This window comes from Theropithecus gelada, unplaced genomic scaffold (genome assembly GCF_003255815.1).
Source record: "Theropithecus gelada isolate Dixy unplaced genomic scaffold, Tgel_1.0 HiC_scaffold_15875, whole genome shotgun sequence".
NCBI lineage: Eukaryota > Metazoa > Chordata > Mammalia > Primates > Cercopithecidae > Theropithecus > Theropithecus gelada.
The window spans coordinates 649176-669497 of NW_020257631.1; the positions used below are offsets into that span (position 1 = coordinate 649176).

The following is a 20322-nucleotide window of genomic DNA, read 5'->3' on the forward strand; positions in this document are numbered from 1 at the left end:
GTTTCTCAGAACTTCCAGGATGGTATCCAGCCAGAAGAATAAGTGTGTGGAAAGGCAAGGTGGAAAATGACATGAATGTTCAGGGAGCTACAAATGATTTCACAATTCTAGGCACTATGAACCATGGCAGACGAGGATCATATCATGAACGGCCTTCGTGTGTAAGTGACATCTCAGATTTGAATCAAGACGGGTGCTGCTGGGAATTGGGGAGTGGACATAGAAAAACAAGGACCATAGGAACTTGTTTCCACCTCACATTTTAAACTGAAGTTAACCTTGCTTCTTGCAATCATACTCAGATTTAGATGCTAATTAGGGAACATTTGTTAGTATGGAAGCAACAGAGCTTGAAGAACTATAACCTATACTGCTCCAATGAGATTTTATATTTTAAACACATATTAAAAGAAAAATTTATCTTTTTAAAGTCACCTTAGAGTCAGATGAATGTGTAACTATTTTCTAAAGGAGCTACTATTTCATAAATGGAATTTCTGCCTGGTTCCTTTAAATAGTGACTTTATTTGGGATTTAAAATATTTCATTTACACATGGCTTTCCAGAGGCTTCAAGGCACACCTGAATGGGTGAGAGTTTCTCTACACTTACGGTGAGAGCAAGCATGACTTGGATTTCTTGTAATACCAGATATGTGCCTTTGTGGGGCAGGGTGTTTCCTTGTTAGATATATAAATCAACCAGAAAGATTGGGTGGGATGGGTACTGTGTTATTTTCTTAATTTAAGGAGAAGATCTGTAATGGAAATTTTATTTAGTTTCTTTGGACTGTTTTCGTGCATTTAGTTTTATAAAGTGTATTCCAGTTTTAAGCAAGGAACCCTACATTAATAAAAATTGATTTCTTAAGCTTAACTTCAAATATACTTATGATTTTAGGCAACTTTAGGATCATGCTGAGTGGAAACTATGGAATTGCTACCCTTCCCACTTACAGCTCAACTACCGCTATTGTCGTTGTTTTTCCTTCTCCTACTTTCATTCTATTAATTGTTAGATAAAACAACTCCTTATTTTGCATGTTGAGGTTTAATGTATGTTCTCCACTTGATAGAGCATTTAATTTTGGGGGGACGATTCTTAGCCGATTATGTTCAGTGGTTTTAGAATCAGACGTTTGTCGGGAGGGGCAGCAGAATCTTCAGTCATTGATTCTCTCTTTATAACTTTGCCCTTTTAGCTGGAACAGATTACTTCTGTAGTGCTGCTAGCCCTGCACAGACTGAATCACAAGGAAGAAACTTTACATAAACCATTTATACTAAACGTTTGGTATGCTGGCAACATAAATCAACAACAATATCCATTACAAATTCATCCCTTTATCAGTATTATCTTGATAGAACTGATCCCAATGTGTGGGAATTTGAACCCTGCTTCAATACATCTAGCCCTGGATAATTAATTATTCAGGGCACAGAGAACCTGGCCCTTGCAATGTAGAGTAATTCTTCCTGGTCAGCGTTAACTCTGCTGGCAATAATAAATAGAAAAAGTCTCTAGTGATGCCAGTATTTTAAAGTGATTAATCATCTTTCCCCCCTCCTCCTCCCCCTTAGTTTTCTTTAACTAGGATTTTTCAGCAATAAATCTTTAACAATACAGGTAGGAATTGTTCTGTAATTAAATTTTGCCCTGCTTAATTTCTTACCTTTTATGTGTGATTAAAAAAAAGTTACATTTTAAGGAGCCCTGATCAAAATTCAGACCAAGAAAAATCCTTTTACAGAATACTGAGAAATGCTGTAAGGAAGATTAAGCTCTTGATTTTGAATATTAGAGCACATACACATAAAAATACTCATAAAAATTGTTCGTCAACACCAGTTGGGGTGTCAAATACTCTGAAGTTTTGAATTGCTTCACTTTCATGCATACGATTCGTCTGTATTAGGAAAAGCCTGACATATACATATGTTCCAACACTGAGAGAATAATTACTTATTTCTTAACTTTCAGATAATTGATGTCAGCTCTGTAGGAAAGGGATATTTTCACTATTTTTACGGTACGCGAAATGCACTTGCTGAAGTGGCAGGTAGATGCCTGGCTGAAAATGACCGTGTATTTTTAAATCGTGCCCTGTCAAGCCGCCCAGCCATCATGTATATCCTGGGTGACAGGGACACATGTGACATATCTGTTGTGACACACTTCTGTACCACCAGTCTGTGGCTCGAGGTGACTCCTGTCCCTCCCCTGATGCTTTCCCCGCTGCAGGACAACATAACGATGCACGGATGAACCTTGCCATTGCTCTGACTGCTGCCAGGTATGGGGCTGCCACAGCCAATTACATGGAGGTAGTGAGCTTGCTCAAGAAGACAGACCCCCAGACAGGGAAAGTGCGTGTGAGCGGCGCACGGTGCAAGGATGTCCTCACAGGTATGCCAGGTCTCTGGGAGGGAGGTGTTTCTTAGTATCTTGCCTAGCTTATATAATGACTGAATTATAATTTTTCTGTCACTTCTCTTTCATTTAAGCCATGCTTCAGAGTCATATTAATTATATTCCTTATTGTCAACAATGACTGGTTTAATGACATTTCCCTTGTGGGGCTTGGCAATTTTTCCCCTTTGTATTATAGTTGTAATAATGATAATGATAATAATAAAATGCCCACCAGATTCCCACAGCTACGAATGCATTCCATTTTCTTTACAAAAACATATTATTAATACAATTAAATAAATGTGCCAAGTTTCAAAGTATCATTTGGTGACAGAGGCATTGCATTTACACGCTGTTAAAGTGAATCATCTTTAACTTTTTTTAGATTTTCATTATTGCCTTGGCTGTAGCACCACATAGGTAGGCAGTTTCAAAATTATATCGTTTCTTGAACAAAAGCTCTGTGATACACATTTTCTCACAGCGATGCTGCTTACACATTTGAGTTTTCAAGACAAAGCGGCTTATTTACTCATTCTACTTTTTCATGTTTGGTGCTTTGACGCTGGGCACTTATAAGATAGACTGAAATCCATAATGAGAAAGTGGAATGCTTTTCTTTCTTCAATTCAGACTTGTTTTTGGTAAATTCACTCAGATACGAGCCTTTTGTTCGACTCTTCAATAACTTGAGCTGCTCAGGTCACTTAGTGTGCACCATAGGTTAAATTAATAGATGAATTAGTGATACACAACATCCGTTAACAGAGAAGCAAATGGGGTGTGTGATTGATGCCACTTTCTTTCACAGGGCAGGAATTTGACGTGAGAGCCAAATGTGTTATCAATGCCACGGGACCTTTCACGGACTCTGTGCGCAAAATGGATGATAAAGACGCAGCAGCTATCTGCCAGCCAAGTGCTGGTGTCCATATTGTGATGCCTGGTTATTACAGGTAACTGTCTTCCAATGTGGCAGTTGTCACCCAAGAAAGAGGGTCAGGAGAGATTGTCTGTGGTTGATTTCTTCTTCTAGCATAACAATAGATGGTCTAACCTGCTGTTCAAAATCAGGAGAAATAAGTAAAGGAACTCTTCCAAAATACAAAATACAAACCAGACTTGGGACGTTTTAGCCACTTATGGCAATACTCATTTCTAAGGGTTAATGCTTTGGGATTTATTTTTCTTTGTTCAGTGTAGTCACCTTCAGAGACTAAGCATTGGTATTTTTGAATTAAACTTTTACTTCAGTCATTAACAAAACTAATTTTGCAAAAGTTTTTATAAAGGACGTATTTTAGTTAAAAGAATAAGACATTAATTTTGCAGAATACCCAAATTTGCTTATGAAGAATCTGAAGTTGTGGGCTACCAAGTATTCTTAGGTTTATAACTTTTGAAATAGATTTTTAAAAAATATAGTAGCAAGCAAAAACCAGATATAATATCTAACCTATCAAATTAAAAAAGATAATTGAGGATGAAGAAATGGGTAGGAGTAGAGATGAAATAATAGCTATTAAATGAAAATCATTTAAACTGGGTGATGGGTACATGCAGGGTCATTAAACTCTTTTTATATGTGCTTGAAATTTTTAATAAATTACAAAAGAAACATTTGTGTGGTTCTGGCTAAAAAGTAATTACCCATAGCATACATTTTAAGTTATTTATAGAAAAAATTCATACGGCCATGCTAAGGGTATAGAGCATGTGTACTGTTTTTATTTCCATATGTGATAAACCTAGTAGGCAAAGTAGTAATTCTATATGACATAATGTCTTACGTGCAACAGTATTCATTATGGCATTGTTTGTAGTTGAGAAATATTAGAAGCTACTTCAGTTCCTCACCTTAGGGTAATAGATAAATAAATTATGGTATAACCACACAAGGGCATATTATATAGTCATTAAGAATTGTAATTATAAATAATTTTAATGCCCTAAGTAAACACTAATGATACAATGTTAATTTAGAGTGTAGGACTTGATATTTTATATGCTGTAGGTTCTAACAGTGTATATATAAAAAGACTGGAAGGAAATATGTTAAATGTGAATGGTGATTATTTCGAGGTAATGTGATTATGGGTGAGAGTTACTTCTTTCCATGTTTTAATGATTTTCCATAAAGGGAATATACAGCTTTTAATATTTGATAAAGTAGATGTGTAGAACCTGTGATATTTTGTTTAATACTTGTATCCTCCTAGAATGCTATCCTGCTATGCCATAGACCATGCTGCCTTTTTAGTTGTTGGTTGTCCGGTAACTAAATCTTCCTGAAGAGTCCAAGGTGCACCTAATTGGTACCAGATACACTTCTGAGAAAATAATTAAAGAGAATTTTTTATCCACCAACTTCCAAGATTTTCTTTGTGTTTTCAAAATGTGTATGTGAGAGAAACAGATAGTCTTTAGGATTTTTACTTTGGACTGGAGACATCAAGGTGCCTCTTAAGGCACCACTGCATAAGATAATAGAAACTTAATGCAGTGGTACCTGATTGAGTTTTTAAAACTGTTAACCAGAAGCTTAGTTCAAATGAAAAGGAGAAAAATAAATATATGTAAATGTCCCATATGTTTCTTGTATATAGAGAAGTTTTCAACATTAGTTCCAGATGCAATTGTATACGCTTTTGTGTTCAATTAAAAATATCTAAGGCCAGCTAGTTTATGAGTTTTTGTTTTTAAATATCTCTAAGAATGGAGTGTAGATGCAATCATCGTAAGTCTTATATTTGTTTAGATTTTACTAAATTCAACATATTCTCATTTGTTGTGTGCCTTATGTTTTCTTCACTATCATCCCATCATGTCAGAAGACACATACTATTCCCCACAGGCCTTATGTTAATTCTGTCATTAAACAATTACATCCTTTGGGACAAGCTATTTTATTTTGTGAACCTTAGCTTTCCAGTCATTAAAATGGGAAAACATTCTGCCCTTTCAGAGTGCAGAGACAAGGAGATTGTAGGCAGAATTAAAGTGATGCCTTGCTGTAGGACTTCTGGGGTTTGTTCATCACTTTTCCTTGGGCTGTGTGACCTGGGCAAGCTACTTCTTTCAGCTTCTGGTTCCTTATATCTTTTTTTTTTTTTTTTTTGAGATGAAGTTTTGCTGTGTCACCTAGGCTGGAGTGTAGTGTAGTGGTGCCATCTTGGCCCACAGCAACCTCCGCCTCCCAAGTTCAAGTGATTCTCCTGCCTCAGCCTCCGGAATAGCTGGCCTGCCACCACACCCAGCTAATTTTCATATTTTTAGTAGAGACAGGGTTTCAGCATGTTGGCCAGGTTGGTCTCAAACTCCTGGCCTCAAGTGATCCGTCCGCCTTGCCTCCCAAAGTGCTGGGATTACAGGCGTGAGCCACCGTGCCTGGACCCTTATATCTTGATAATACCTAACTGGTATAAGGTTTGACAATGATCTTTGGGTTATTTTTTCTCTGTTTAATTATAGACTGCTGTATCCCCAGCTATTGGTACAGTGTCTGGCACATAATAGTGCCTAGTAAATATTTTTTTAATGAATCCTACTAAATTTTTTTATGTTAACTTGCTTATATTGAGATTGTTGCTTTATTTATATTAAAATTTTAATGTAACATTTATGAGCTTTTTAATATGGTGAATTTAAAATATGAAAATAAAACATGATTCTTCTTCAACTTACTGCCCAGGTAACCCCTGTAGATAAAAATAAATGAATAATGTAAGTACATAACTAGAAATTTCAATCACCATAGAAAAAAATAGAAATATGAAAATGAAAATTGAAAGCCTGCCTCTTATTCCCCCTACCTTTTGTTCCCTTCCTCAGTTCTTCTCTGGTAATTAATAACCTCTTCTCCCAATTCCTTCCATAAAATGTTTTTATAAGCAGAAATGTGTATTCTGTTAAAAATTTTGTGTGAAAGTGGTCATGTTACATATATATACTGTTCTATACTATGCTTTATACACTTAGTAACGAGTAGATTTCGTGTCTCTTAAGAATAAAGGTATATATTACCCAGATGTAATATTTTAAACATTCTGAATCCTAACAATTCAGCATTAGCTTCAGGTCTCCTGAAGTGTGATGGTGTTAGTTACAGCTAGATCTGTCTCAGGCTAAGATGCAGCAAGTGACCTCATTCTATTTTGGGAGAAATTAATATCCCCATTTTTAGCACTGTGAGCTATAACCACTACCTATCCTGTTGGAAGCTTTAAAGGAATGGTCTGCAGCCTAGTTCCCATTCAGGCTCTCTTACAGACGAGCCCCTTCTCTTTGGATTGTGACCTAGATTAAGGGTTCATTCCCTCATTCAGGACTGACCTTGAGGCAACTGTATTTCTGGCATCCCCTAGGGGTGGTTTTCCTCTTCCTATCAAGTCATTCTCTTGGGTGATGTTAGGAGATCCCAAACTGAAATGACTCTGTGGTATCATCAGGCAATCATACTTAGCAGCTGTTACTCAACAGTTTTGACTACGTCTTCAGGGATGAACCAAAGCTTCTGGGGCTGCCCCACAACTGGCTAATGATAATTTAAGACCAGGCATGTTTCAGTTAGTACCTGATCCATTTGGAAATGCAGTGAGTTCAGTAACCATTGATTTATTGTGTGTAGGCTGGCAAAGGAAGAGTAAAGAACCATATGTGCAGTGTATCTTCCTGGGCTGTTTTCAGAAATATCTTTATAGCATTTGTTAATTTTGTTGTAACCTTAACTAATGTTCCACCTGTAGAATTATCTTACACCATGATAGCAGCTTTTTAGGGGAAGAGGGGAAGAAGGAAAAATTGTTTTAATTTTGGAAAACACAACACAGAAATTTTGAAAGCCACTCTTTATATTAAGAACAAATCTGGAATTTCCTTGAGAGTTATGGCTAGATACTCTTCCAAAAGCAGCGATAATACACCAAATGACTGAAATGCAGAAAATAATCATCTTTGTTTAGCCTACTGATGCTTTTTGCTACTGACAAGAGGTCAATTTTTTTTTCTATAATGTGTGTACATACTGTTAACTCTAACACTGATTGCTAAGTAGTTAACAATAAATTGATTTCAGTTTAACTAAGGGCACTTCAGGAAAGTGATGGTCTGCATGAGAAGAATGTTCATTACATTTAATCCTAGACACACACATAAATTAGCAGCAGGCTTTCCCTCTTGATGTCAAATGAATCGTATATATTGAAAAAAGACCTATGCCTTATTGCATTGTGTATATTATCACTATAGTTGATATCCATTCTCAAACTTTAGTGTGAACTTGCAAAATTAATCCTTCATGAGAAAACAAACTTTTCCCTAAGGGAGGGTGTGAATTAGGTAATTTAGAACTGATGAAAGATATTTCCAAGTGGATTCTTAAATTTTTATAACATTCATTAATAGCTTTGTCTTCCCTCTGTGCTTGTTAATTTTATGTTTGTCACATATGTCTTCACTTAAGCAGTTGATTCTCTACAGGTTCCAGTTACGTGTGTGTTGGTAACCATCACGTTCACCTTTTAAACTACTTTATTGCATTGAAAGTTTTTAAAGGATTCAGTAGTTGTGCATTTCTAATGGTATTTCCTTTTTAGGTTGATGAATATTATAATTTTATGATTAAATTTATCAGGTTTATTATTTTAGACACATCATATGATGTCTGGTCCATGATATAGTCATATAAAATATGTTAGCATATAATTTATCAAGTGTTAGAATATGGAATATATTTTTTTGTTTCAATATAGTTCTGTTTATCAGATAGAATGCTTGAACTCTGAGTGTTCTATTCTCATTTCTAATCTCAAAGTGACTGATGTAATCTAAGGGCATATCAACCCAGGATCAAAAAATATACTTATAAAACATGTGATTAACTAGTTTCTTCTAAGATTTTTAGAGAGTTTTATGATAAATGCAAAGAAAAAATGATCATATTTAGAGATCAAAAATACTTGATATTTGTAGTTTTCAATATATTAGAGTAAAAGTAAAATTATTTTCTAAGTAACGCTGAGTGAAGGTGGGACTCTGAGCTGCGGTTTAAATGATTGCAGATTTCCGGGTTGCTTTTTGGATTAGCTAAGTAGAAGAACTTCTACCCACTCTCTCCAGTGTGTCTCAGATAGGCTGTGAACAGTGACTTCTTGCTGCTAAGGCTGAGTAGACAGGGCAAGCGTTTCATGTGGCCGAGAGTTTTTTGAAGAGAAAGACTCATACTCTTTGTGGTTTAAATAAAGGAGATGCATTAGTTAAACTGCCTGTATGTTTCTTTTTTATATATAAAATATTATTATTATTTTTTACACAGTTGCTAGCCTTTGATTTTTACACATTGGGATAAATCATTTTTTAAAAAAATTTTACGGGAATGATGATAAAGATAAAAATCTGACTGTATGTCCTTTTAAATTTATGTGTAAGAGGGATTTCTTGAAATTTGTTCAAACCAAATAGAATTATGTTTCCTATTTAAGAAATAACGTTAATAGAAGCTAAAAACATATTTATAGAAAATACCAGTAACACTGGCTTCATACAAGAATCCAGTCAAATTGAAGCAGCTGTCTGAAGATTTGTAGTGTTCTACTTGAAGAGGACACTTTAAGATTCCTCTCACTCTTTTAACATCTCCAAATTTCTTTAAATGGCTAAGGAACGAAATAAAACATCTGTTTTTAGTGATTTAATAACAAAATGACGGGTTTTGTTAATGTTTGTTTACAGTTTCCTATTCTTTCAAATATGTTTTATTATTTGATTTTAGAATAGTAAATGTCAGTAAAATTTTTTGACTCTAGTTTTGGGAGATTTTATATAGTCTGTCAGTAGAGGCAGCATTGTACCTTGCTTTAGCATAGTACACTACTAGTGTCTTCTCTGTGGAAGATTTTCATTGCTAACATGTTCCTGTCCTGTTTGACCTAATCATAGGACATTGTTATTTAGGGAGTAGTAAAAAATGGAGCTCTTTTCTTCTAGATGCACTTCTTGAGATTTTTGTAACCTCAAAATAAAGTAAGAAATCTCATATTTGGAGAAGCGGCCCGAGTTCATCTAGGCATAAAGTAGTAAAGAACTTTGTGATTACATTTTAGTTTCTAGAAAGGTAGACCCTTCACTTTCTCATGCATTCCTGAGAATTTCTACTGAGCGATGAAATGTCAAATGTCCCAGGAAAATACTTTGGCTATTCTTGAAAAAAGGTTGAAGACATACCCTTAATTTACCATTATAAAGGAAATTATAGACATTTATCCTGCTGACATTATCTGATGTGAATGGTCCAAGGAGTATGAAACTCAAACAGTTGGAAGTTGAAGCCCACTTTCTTAACCTTGCATTGTTGAAGTGGGGAGGGACGGGGTAGCTCTGCTGTGCAATGTTATTATTATCACATTTGTTTCATTCTATTTTGTTATTTGTTTCTTTCAGGAGTTTCTAGGGTAGGGGAAGTACAAGTAATAGTTCATATCTTTTTTGTTTGTTTATTTGAGAATTAATGAATAAATAGTTTTTAGAATGCAGATTAATGTTAAACTTCTGAAAATTTCAGAAATAAATAACCCTTCTTTGTACCTCAGCCCAGAGAGCATGGGACTTCTTGACCCAGCGACCAGCGATGGGCGAGTTATTTTCTTCTTACCCTGGCAAAAGATGACGATCGCTGGCACTACTGATACTCCAACTGATGTTACACCCCATCCAATTCCTTCAGAGGAAGATATCAACTTCATTTTGAATGAAGTGCGTAATTACCTGAGTTGTGATGTTGAAGGTAACTGAGCATTCCTTTAAGTTTGTCTCTCTGTGTCCATATCTCGCAAGCCATTCCAGCTCTCACTGGATAACTGCTATGTCTCCAGTCTGACTCATCTTCACACTTGTCCTCCTGTGCCTCTTAGAACATTTATGAGGGCCAAATTCTAACACAATGGGAAGAAATTGCCTTTTCTCCTCTACTTTCTATACCCACATGAAACTCATGCAGTCCTTTTCTAATAATTTCTAATGGCAAGATCAGAGTAGCCCCCTGTAGCTCTGAACACTCATGTGCTTCCAGAAAAGGATGAAATGTGTACATCACAGTTTAATTTCTACAGCTTAGGAAGGTCTGATTTACAGATGCAGGATATCGATAGGAAATAATTAAGCAAATAAACAAGAGGCTAGAACTGTATTTGTAAGATGCTTAATGGTCTGTTGCTACATGGAAAGTATAATGTTGACCAGTGGGTTTAGCAAAGAAGGATAAGTTACTTATTTTAATGGAAAAAGCCAAAGTTTACTTTCTTCCTGTTCTTACCGGGGCATTTCAACTTGACTGTCAGAGCATTTTCTTTGGTAATTTATATAGTTTTTATTTTTTTTTCATTCAGGCCAGTCTCAGAAGTTCCCCAACGTTGTGCTTCTATATTTCCTCTCTCAGTTGAGTCTCACCATGCATCTAGTCACTCAAACTAGAAATGGTGTGCTCATTTTTGGTATCCTTTCTCTTTCCATATCCAGTCTAATGCCTATCTATGCTCACTCTGAATACCAGGCAAGTCCCTCAGCCACTTCATTGCCCTGGTTCACATCTGTGCCATTTCTCACTTGAACAGTTGCACTGGCCCCTCAATGGCCTCTTTAGGTCAGTTCTCTATCCCTGTCCAGTCTAATCCTTCTACTAGAACTTTCTAAAACACAATTCTGATCATCACTTCTCTGCACAAAAATATGCTTTAGATATCTTCTCATTGACTTTAGGAAAAGTGCTAAATTCTCTTGCATGAAACATAAGGCTTTTTGTTTTGTTTTGCTTTCTTTTGTTTGAGATGGAATCTTACTCTGTTACCTGGGTTGGAGTGCAACGGTGTGATCTTGGTTGACTGCAATCTCTGCCTCCCAGGTTCAAGCGATTCTTCTGCCTCAGCCTCCCAAGTAGCTGGGACTACAGGCACCTGCCACCATACCCAGCTAATTTTTTTTTTTTTTTTTTTTTTAGTAGAGACGGGGTTTCACTATGTTAGCCAGGTTGGTCTCAGATGCCTCGGCCTCCCAAAGTGCTGGGATTACAGAGTGAGCCACCGTGCCTGGACGAAACATAAGGCTTTTTACAACTTGTCTTTGCATGTTTATATTCAACTACTCCCCATCCCTGAATTCTATGTTCTTATTAGGGTGAATATTGTCTCAGTAGGTTTCATACCTTATTAGGTTGAACCTTCATGTCTAATTTAGGTTGAAGCTTTGCTTTGGGACACCCTTTTCCCCAACTCTTCATCTTGGCAAAATTTTTATACTTGAGAAATCACCTATTCTTTGTATTCCTATGGGATGTTGATCATACTGTTTGTATATCACAACATTACATTATAGGTAATAGTCCAAGATGTATTCTCACTTGAAGCTCCTTGAGGGTAAGGATTGTTTATTTGTATTTAGCTACAAATCTTGGTATCTTATTCATATGCTACTCTTGATTGTTTTGGATTAAAATAAGTTAGTTATGGATTCATGGTTTTTGATATGGTAGCCATTTGAAAATCTATATTAAAGTACACAAGTTTACGATTAAAAATAATCATCATATATTTATATCAGAAATCTTATAATGTTGATATCAGTGAAGGACATGGAAAAACGCTACTTTAGTCTGAATGCCACTCACTAACATCTGTGTATCGTTTTTCCCTAAAGAATTTTTTTTTTGTTATGTGATCATGCATTTGTAAACAAAACAAACTGCTTCAAAAATGGTTCAAGTGACTCCTAGTTTAATTGATGAATCCATGCTGTATAGTATTAGTTGCTTTTAATCTAAAGTAATAGATGTAACTTCATTCTTAATAGAGTCCCTTTGGATATCTACAATAATAGTGTAAAATACACTAAATACATATCATTGAAATCCATGTGTGGTTAAGGTTTATACTCACACACATACACACTCATACATGGTATTTGAAAAATAGTTAGATTTGTTTAACATCCGTGTTTAAATACTGAAACTGCATTGCAATTTTAGTTTGGTACTTTTTTAAAATTTTGTGTTCTAGGAGGAGCTTCAACATTGGATTATGATTATATTTTAACATATTTATTGTTAATGAATCTTGCTTCATTTGTAATTTATCTGTTTTTAATATTTGTTGAAACTGGGTTTATATCTGGGCCTGAAGATCAGGAAGTTTAGATTGTTGGAGCAAGATATAAAATTAATTCAAGAGCAGAGAACTCAATGTTGACAGTTTCCAAAATCTTAAAGTTCAAATGCAGCGAGGATGAGAAATGTAACTCCCTATCCTGCTAAGAAGCTGGATGTGCTGGAAGCAGGTGTGGGTTCCAGAAGGCTGCCGTGCCCATATTGTGGGTGGGGATCTCTACCCGTGAAGTGAGCGTGGGGCTTTAACGGAGACTGGATCACTTATGTTCTACCTATAAATACATGGAAGACTTGGCATACCTGGTTGGTCCATAAAAGTCTTTTCAATTAACATACCATTTTGTAGTCAGCGAATTGGTGAAACTAACAAACAGTTATTGTTAATTCTGATGTTTGATAGGAGTGTTTGAAATTAATATCTAAACATTGCAAATCAGGTCTTTCTCCTGGATATCTGGGGACCTCTTTAGATTAAGAGTCCTCCAGGGTAAAAGCAGACATGACAGCCCTTTCCTAGACTTTATTGATTTCCCTGTGTGCAGCACCTGTCACACCTTTTATACTTATAAACTTATTCTTCAAAAAATAATTAACAATGATTCTTAATAGCTTCTTTTCATTCTTATTTCTAATTGACTGAAGGATTCATATTTGAAGAATTACACTTGGTCTTAATAAAAAGTATCAATTAGCTGAAGTGTGTCTATATCTTAAAGTGAGGCCAGTCAAATTCATATTTTTTCTCAAGGAATTTTGGTGAAAGCTGCTATTCTCCTCTAGACTGATCAAACGTGAAAGAGAAGCTCAGCTTCAGGCACCATTCAGTTATTCAATTACATGCTACTGCTAAAGATATTTTAATTCACAGTTATATGCCTCATTTTAAAAAACTTTTCCTATTATTAAGCACTTCTTATGTGAGACCCTGCTAAGCAAGTATATTACCTGTTAGATCTTTGATTCCTCATTAACAACCCTATGAGATTTATTTATTAAGTCCTACTTTCTAGTTGAAGAAACTGAGGCCCAGTGACATTAAGCTTTTTTTTTTTTTTTTTTGAGACACAGTCTCACTCTAGCTCAGGCTGGAGTATGGTGGTATGATCTCAGCTCACTGCAACTTCCGCCTCCTGGGTTCAAACAATTCTCCTGCCTCAGCCTCCTGAGTAGCTGGGATTACAGGTGTGCGCCACCACACCCGGCTAATTTTTGTAGTTTTAGTAGAGACTAGGTTTCACCGTGTAGGTCAAGCTGGTCTCGAACTCCTGACCTCTTGATACACCCGCCTTAGCCTCCCAAGTTCTGGGATTACAGGCATGAGCCACCGCGCCCAGCCTAAGCTTTTTGCCTATAGCTAGTTAGTACTGGAGCCATAATTGAGTATAAGTAAATCTGGTTCTAATACTTGTGCTTCTCAATATTGTGTAGTACTCTGATTGTTGGTTCTGGGTTTCCTGATGGAATACTGTGTGCACTAGGGAGTGGTAAGCTTATCAGTTCATTTCATGGAAGCTGCTAGATACCTTTAGCATGACAATGACCTTTGCTCTCCACTGACCTTATTTGAATTTGAATGTTAAACTAGAGGAGGTTTCCTGTCTCATAACTAATCCCTTGGGCCAGTCTTCTTTACAGATTTAAAATATAAAGTTTGATTTAGATTCTAGAGCAATAGTTTTGAAATGTTTTATATTCACCAGGGTTGAAATAATCATTCTAAAAGGATTTATTAAATGGGTAAGTAAAATTCCAGCAACAGTTTCTGAGCCTCCCCAAATGGCTATATCCTTAAGAAAAAAAAAAAGTGTCAAATCTTAACACTCCATGCTATTCACAGCAGCTGCCACACTTCTGCAAAATGCGTCGGAACAATTCCGAAAAGCATTTTGCCTGTTGGGAATGAGACCATGTCTTCTTTTACAATTTAGAAAGCTTTCCATTCACAGGCTGAATTTTCTAGATTACTTGTTTGTTCTTTTCTGAAATGGGTAATTGATAGTTCTGTGTTTCGTATTGAGTTAGGAAGAAAAATGATCTTTTGAAAAATGTATCATTAAGTCTGCTGTGTAGAGGTTAATCAGAAGGATGCAGTGACAAAACTAAGCTATGACTTAACAGAATTGAGAGAGACAGAAGATTTGCTGAGTGCTTTATCCATGTAGTTTTTCCTGGTGTGCTTCTTTAGGCAGCTTCTCTACTTGTACACAGGTTTTCACACAGGCAATTAGTAGTGTTTATAGATTGCCTGTTATTCAATTAACAACTGAGCTGGCCATATCAACTCACTGCAGACCTGCCTTTTCACTGCCAGAGATTGTACCAGGGTTATCAACTTACACAGGCTTGGATGTCTTCCAGCTGTTTAATTATAGTGTCACACGCTTTGCTTTTTCTAGTTTCATTAGTTTATAAATGTAATATGGTATCTTATTTCTGTGATTAACACTTCATTTCAGCAGGTTAAACATGCTGGTAGAGAAGTATTGATTTCTGACACTATTTCCCCTGTGTTCATTTAGATATTTTCACATGCCTTTTATTGATTCTTTTTTGAAAGTGGCAAACATGAAAAAAAAAAAACACCCCAAAACATATGCCTAAATAACTAATGTGAAGCTAAACCACACATTTAGCTCTTAATTGTCACTTCCTATGGGCTTTATTTTCTACTAATTTTTAAAACAAACACTTATCTTGCCAAGTATAAGAGTAAAAATATGAATTATAGTTTGAAATAATCACATCATACTTAATTTTTTCAACTAGCCATGAAAATTCTGTTCAACTTTACCATTGATATTTTACACTTTACATATTACATATACTAAAACCTGAATGAGTTATTTTTTGGGAATGTAATACAAATGATTCTTAAACATGATGGTAAGAGTATTTTACTTTCTCACTACCTTTTGAAGATATTGCCAAGTACTTTTATAGTTGTCACTTAAAAAATTAACTGGGTGCCCTCAAGATGAGACAGTCTAATAAGTGGTCTTTAATGATGGATTTTTCTCAACTTTATTTAGTAGTAGTGTTTTTTTCTTTCATCTTGTTTTATTTAAAGCATTCATGTAATTTTAAAGGGAATATCCAGTTGTTCAACATATAGTCACTAGAATTCTATATGAAGCCTTATCTCAGAGGCCCAAGTGTTCTTGCTTTGGTTTTGGTAATACCAGCTTTTATAGTTTGATATAAAAAGTTTAGAGAATGCTTTAATATTCCACTTAATATTTACTGATAACTACATATGACCCTTTACTAGATACACTATTTGGGGTATTGAAAACTATTACAACTGACACTGCTGGAGACTTTCAGCATGGTGAGAAAGAGATGAAACAATAATGAAATTTTGTTAAACTGTCCTGGCAGTATGAGAACTAGAAAAAAATGTGAGCTCTAAAGCATAGAGGCCATGAGTTATGTTATGTTTTTCACATGTTATACCTTGGAGAGTTAAAGTGGGTGGTGGTCACTTATTAGTGTTGACTGTAACCTGTATGGTAGAACCGGTTTCTGGATGAGAACTTGAGGGTGGAAGTACTTAATTGAATGAAAATATGTTTCATTTGCTTGAATTTATGAGATTAGCAAGAGAGGAGAAAGGTTGAAATGGTACATATTGACATGAATGACAATAAAGTATTTGGGAGCTATTACAGCAGATTTTATTGTATTCTCATGAGCAAAGGAAAGTACAGTCCAATTTCAGTGAATGGTAGCTCCACTGGAGATGTAGGCAAAGTGGCCAGTAGAAATAGCTAGCTTAATCTACCAGACAAGTCTGAGATCTACTGCTTGGAGGTTTTTTAAACTATAGAGGTGCTCTGTACTGTATGATAGCCATTAGCCACTTGTAGTTATTTAAATTTAAATTAGTTAAAATTAACTGAAATTTGAAATTCAGTTGCTTAGTCAGGTGAACCACATTTCAAGCGCTTAATAGCCACAGGCTGCTAACGGCTAGCGAATTGGATCGTGGAGCTATGTAGAGAATGTCTCCATCTCTGCGGTAAAGTCCGTGGGGCAGTGCTGATCTTCAGAATCTAAAGGTGTTTAAATATACACTTAGAGAAGGGCATACTCAATTAATAGAATCTTTGAATTTGGGGGTTTTTTTGTTTGTTTGTTAAGTAAAATAAAGAAATTCATTGTCTTATAAAACAGGAACTCCAGATACAAGCCTCAAGAGGTGATTACTTTAATGGTTTATCAGTATCTAAGACACATTACCCTTATTTATCTTCACTCTACAATCTTCCAAGGTGGTTTCATCCTAAGGTTGTTTCCCCTGTGGTTACCTCATGGCTGCAACAGCACCATGCAGAATTTCTAAATATCCTGATGATACTTTATTCAGACTAGCATCTACTACATTGAATCTTTCTTGAAAAAACTTTCATTAGGGTTTAACAGTGTACAAGATTTCCACTGTGGGTAAATAGGTAATGTGGAGAGGAACCTGTTAGCTTCGTCAGTTGCTGTCTTTTATTCAAGAAGTTAGAATTAATGTGTCACATGTTTAGCTGTGCTGTGCCCCTCAGACACGGATTATACCCAAGGTCCTGAGCAGTCATTACTGAATGAGTGATGAGGAGGTATAAGCTCTTAATACTTCAGTGGCAAATAGAATCTTGAATCATCCATAAAAACCATTACATCTCAAGGTTGGGAGGGGAACGGTTATAGGTAACGTAATCCAACCACCTTCTGGTCTAATACTATATAAATCCTGCAGACCATAAAGACGAATTCATATTTTAAGTAAGGAAATTTGATCGTCCTTAAATGTATTATTTTCGATAAATTTATTCCCAACATTCAACTGATACAATTCTCAGACTAAAAAGCTGAATGCTAAGAGGTCAAGTTCTTAACACATTATGAACTCTTTGTGACTAGGAATATTTCCTGAACTTTTTTTTTTTTTTTTTTTTTTGAGTATCAACTCCAGGAGTAAGCATTAAAAATGGTATCAATATAGATAATGTTTTACATAGTATTCCTGGATGAATGAAAAACTTGAATGTTTCAGTTTCATCTTTTGTTTCAGACAATGTAATTTCATAGATGTGCTTTTCTGCCTGTTATAACAGAAGAGGTAAGGCATTTGCCACAGATTATTTGCATATGCCTCAGATTTACTCTGCAAAGCCTAATTTTCCATCAAATAACTTTAAAATTAGTCAGAGAGCTTCAAGAGTTGAAAGCAAATTCCTGATCAGTGTGGCTACCTAAGGAATTTCACAGACACTAGAGGGACTGTGGGGTGACCACAATGACGTTGTAAGTGGGTTTGCTAAGTTTTATTTTTATCTCAGAGGGTGATGTGAACTCTAATGGAAAATAGTGGTAATTTCCTCATTAAGTTTTTGGTAAAGATTAAAACACTTTTTACAACTTGTTTTGAGGTTTTATATGACTGGCAAAATTGTGTAAAGCAGGAATTAATCCCCATTCCACAGAAGCCATCCAGATTAAATCTATTTAAGAGAATGCACACATCAGAGGGGGCAGATCTAGGAATGGAATCCCAGCATTGAGATCCTGTATTGCCTCCAATTAGTAAGACTGAGAAGGCTTAGGCTTTCCTCGCCAGTTAATTATGTTGGTGTTTCAGTTACAGTGTTTGGATTATCGGTTTGACTGAACATCCTATAGAGGTGATGGGTATCTGTTCTTTCAGATTATAGTTATGTCATGTCAAGAGTGTAGTCTTTAAGAATCTATAGTAAAATATGCCAGATTAACTTGAGTTGAATTTATTTTTAGCAGAAACCTATTACTCATTTTAGATCAAGATGGAGAAATTATCTGTCATCCAACATAGCTTCTTGTTAGGGTCTTTTTCTTATACTTGGTAAGGCATTTTTGTTGTTGTTGTTGTTGTTTCAGTAAGAACTATTCCAGTCATTTCAAGGAGTCTTTGTGACTTTTTACACAAAAAGTCTGCTAGATATATACCTAACTACTTTTCAGGTGGTGTTGTGTATAAATATACAGGATGTTTACTGTACAAAGACACATGACCAAGGGTTGAGTAGGAACCAAAATCCAGCCCTGCCCTCTGCTCACGAAACTGTGATCCCCGCATGGAATTTATGGATTTGAACTAAAACATGGACATGGTATGGGCTAATAAAGGTCCTGATACTTCTGTATTCTATGTAAAATATTTCCTTAACCCTTTCATAATTTGAGACTTGAATTATATCAATTTATCCTTTTATCTTGATTTTTAGATTTTGGTTAAATATGCAGAACATAAAGTTTACCATTTTAACCATTTTTAAGTATACAGTTCTGTGGCATTACGTACATTCACATTGTCATGCAACCATCACCACCTTCCATCTCCAGAACATTTTTGTCTTCCTCAACTGAAATTCAGTAATCATTCAATACTAACTCTTATTCCCCCTCTCCCAACCGCTTGGCAACTACCATTCAACTTCCTGCTTCTATGAGTTTGAGTACGCCAAGTAACTCATATAAGTGTAATTGTACAATATTTTTCCTTTTGTGACTGGATTATTCATTTAGCATAGTGTCTTCAAGGTTCATCCATGTTGCATGTGTCAGAATTTTCTTCCTTTTTAAGGCTAGGTAATAGTTCGTTGTAAGTGTATGTTACATTTTGTTTATTCATCTGTTGATGGACACTTGGTTTGCTTCCACCTTTTGGCTGTTGTTAATAATGATATGCACAAGGTTGTGAAACTTTTCTCTGCTCCATTTCTGTGGAGTACGTACCCAGAAGTGTAATTGCTAGATCTTATGGTAGTTCTAAATGTTTAATTTTTGAGGAATTGCCATACATTTTTGATAGTAGCTGCAGCATTTTACCTTCTAACCAGCAGTGTACAAGGGGTTCAGTTTCTCCACGTCTTCACCAGTATTTGTTATTTTCTGTTTTGTTTTGTTTTTGTTCGATAATATCCATTTTAATGGGTGTGAAGTGGTATCTCATTGTGGTTTTCATTTGCATTTCCTGAATCATTAGTGATGTTTAGTATCTTTTAATGTGCTCATTGGATATTTGTATATCTTTTTTGGAGAAATATTTATTAAAGTACCTTTTTCGTTTTTTAATTCAAGTTGTTTGCTTTTTGTTGTTGCATTTTAGGGATTTCTCATATGTTCTGCCTATATGATATATTCTTATCAGTATATGATTTGCAGATGTTTTCTCTATTCTATGAGGTACCTATTCATTCTGTTAATAGTCTCTTTTTAATATTGATGAAGTGTGTTTTATCTGTTGTTTTCTTTTGTTGCTTGTGCTTTTGATGTCGCATCCATGAATTATTGACAAATCTAGTGTCATAAAGCTCTTCTTATATATTTTCTTCTGAGTTTTATAGTTTTAGCTCTTATGTTTAGGTCTTTGATGCATTATGAGTTAATTTTTGTATATGATATAAGGTAAGGGTCCACCTTCATTCTTTCACATGTGGAGATCCAGTTTTCCCATTATCTTGAAGTTTTCAAGACTATATACAGTCAATTTTTTATCAACATGGGTAATAGCTGGGAGTATGATGAAGAAGGAGGGCACTCATGACCCCAAGTCCCAGTTGAAGCACAGTTATACTCATGTTTCTGTTATCCAGTGATGGATTAGATGATTTATCACAATAAATGCAGCAGGACCAGGTAGGCATTCATTTCCCGGTAGTCTATATCATCAGGCAACTTTCAGTCTCCTGCCCATAGTCAGCTGCCATAGCTAAGCCATTCCTGAAGCTGGTCTA

At 35.6% G+C, this 20322-nt stretch overlaps 1 protein-coding gene across 2 annotated transcripts in view; it reads left to right on the forward strand.

The window, feature by feature from the left end:
• LOC112617063 (glycerol-3-phosphate dehydrogenase, mitochondrial) overlaps positions 1-20322 on the forward strand; it is a 247956-nt gene that overhangs the window by 208979 nt on the left and 18655 nt on the right. For both annotated transcript variants that reach the window (XM_025373795.1, XM_025373794.1), the window contains 3 exons: positions 2242-2406; positions 3224-3368; positions 9999-10192. In XM_025373795.1, coding sequence (XP_025229580.1) covers positions 2242-2406; positions 3224-3368; positions 9999-10192 — 504 coding nt within the window. The remainder of the gene's footprint in view (positions 1-2241; positions 2407-3223; positions 3369-9998; positions 10193-20322) is intronic.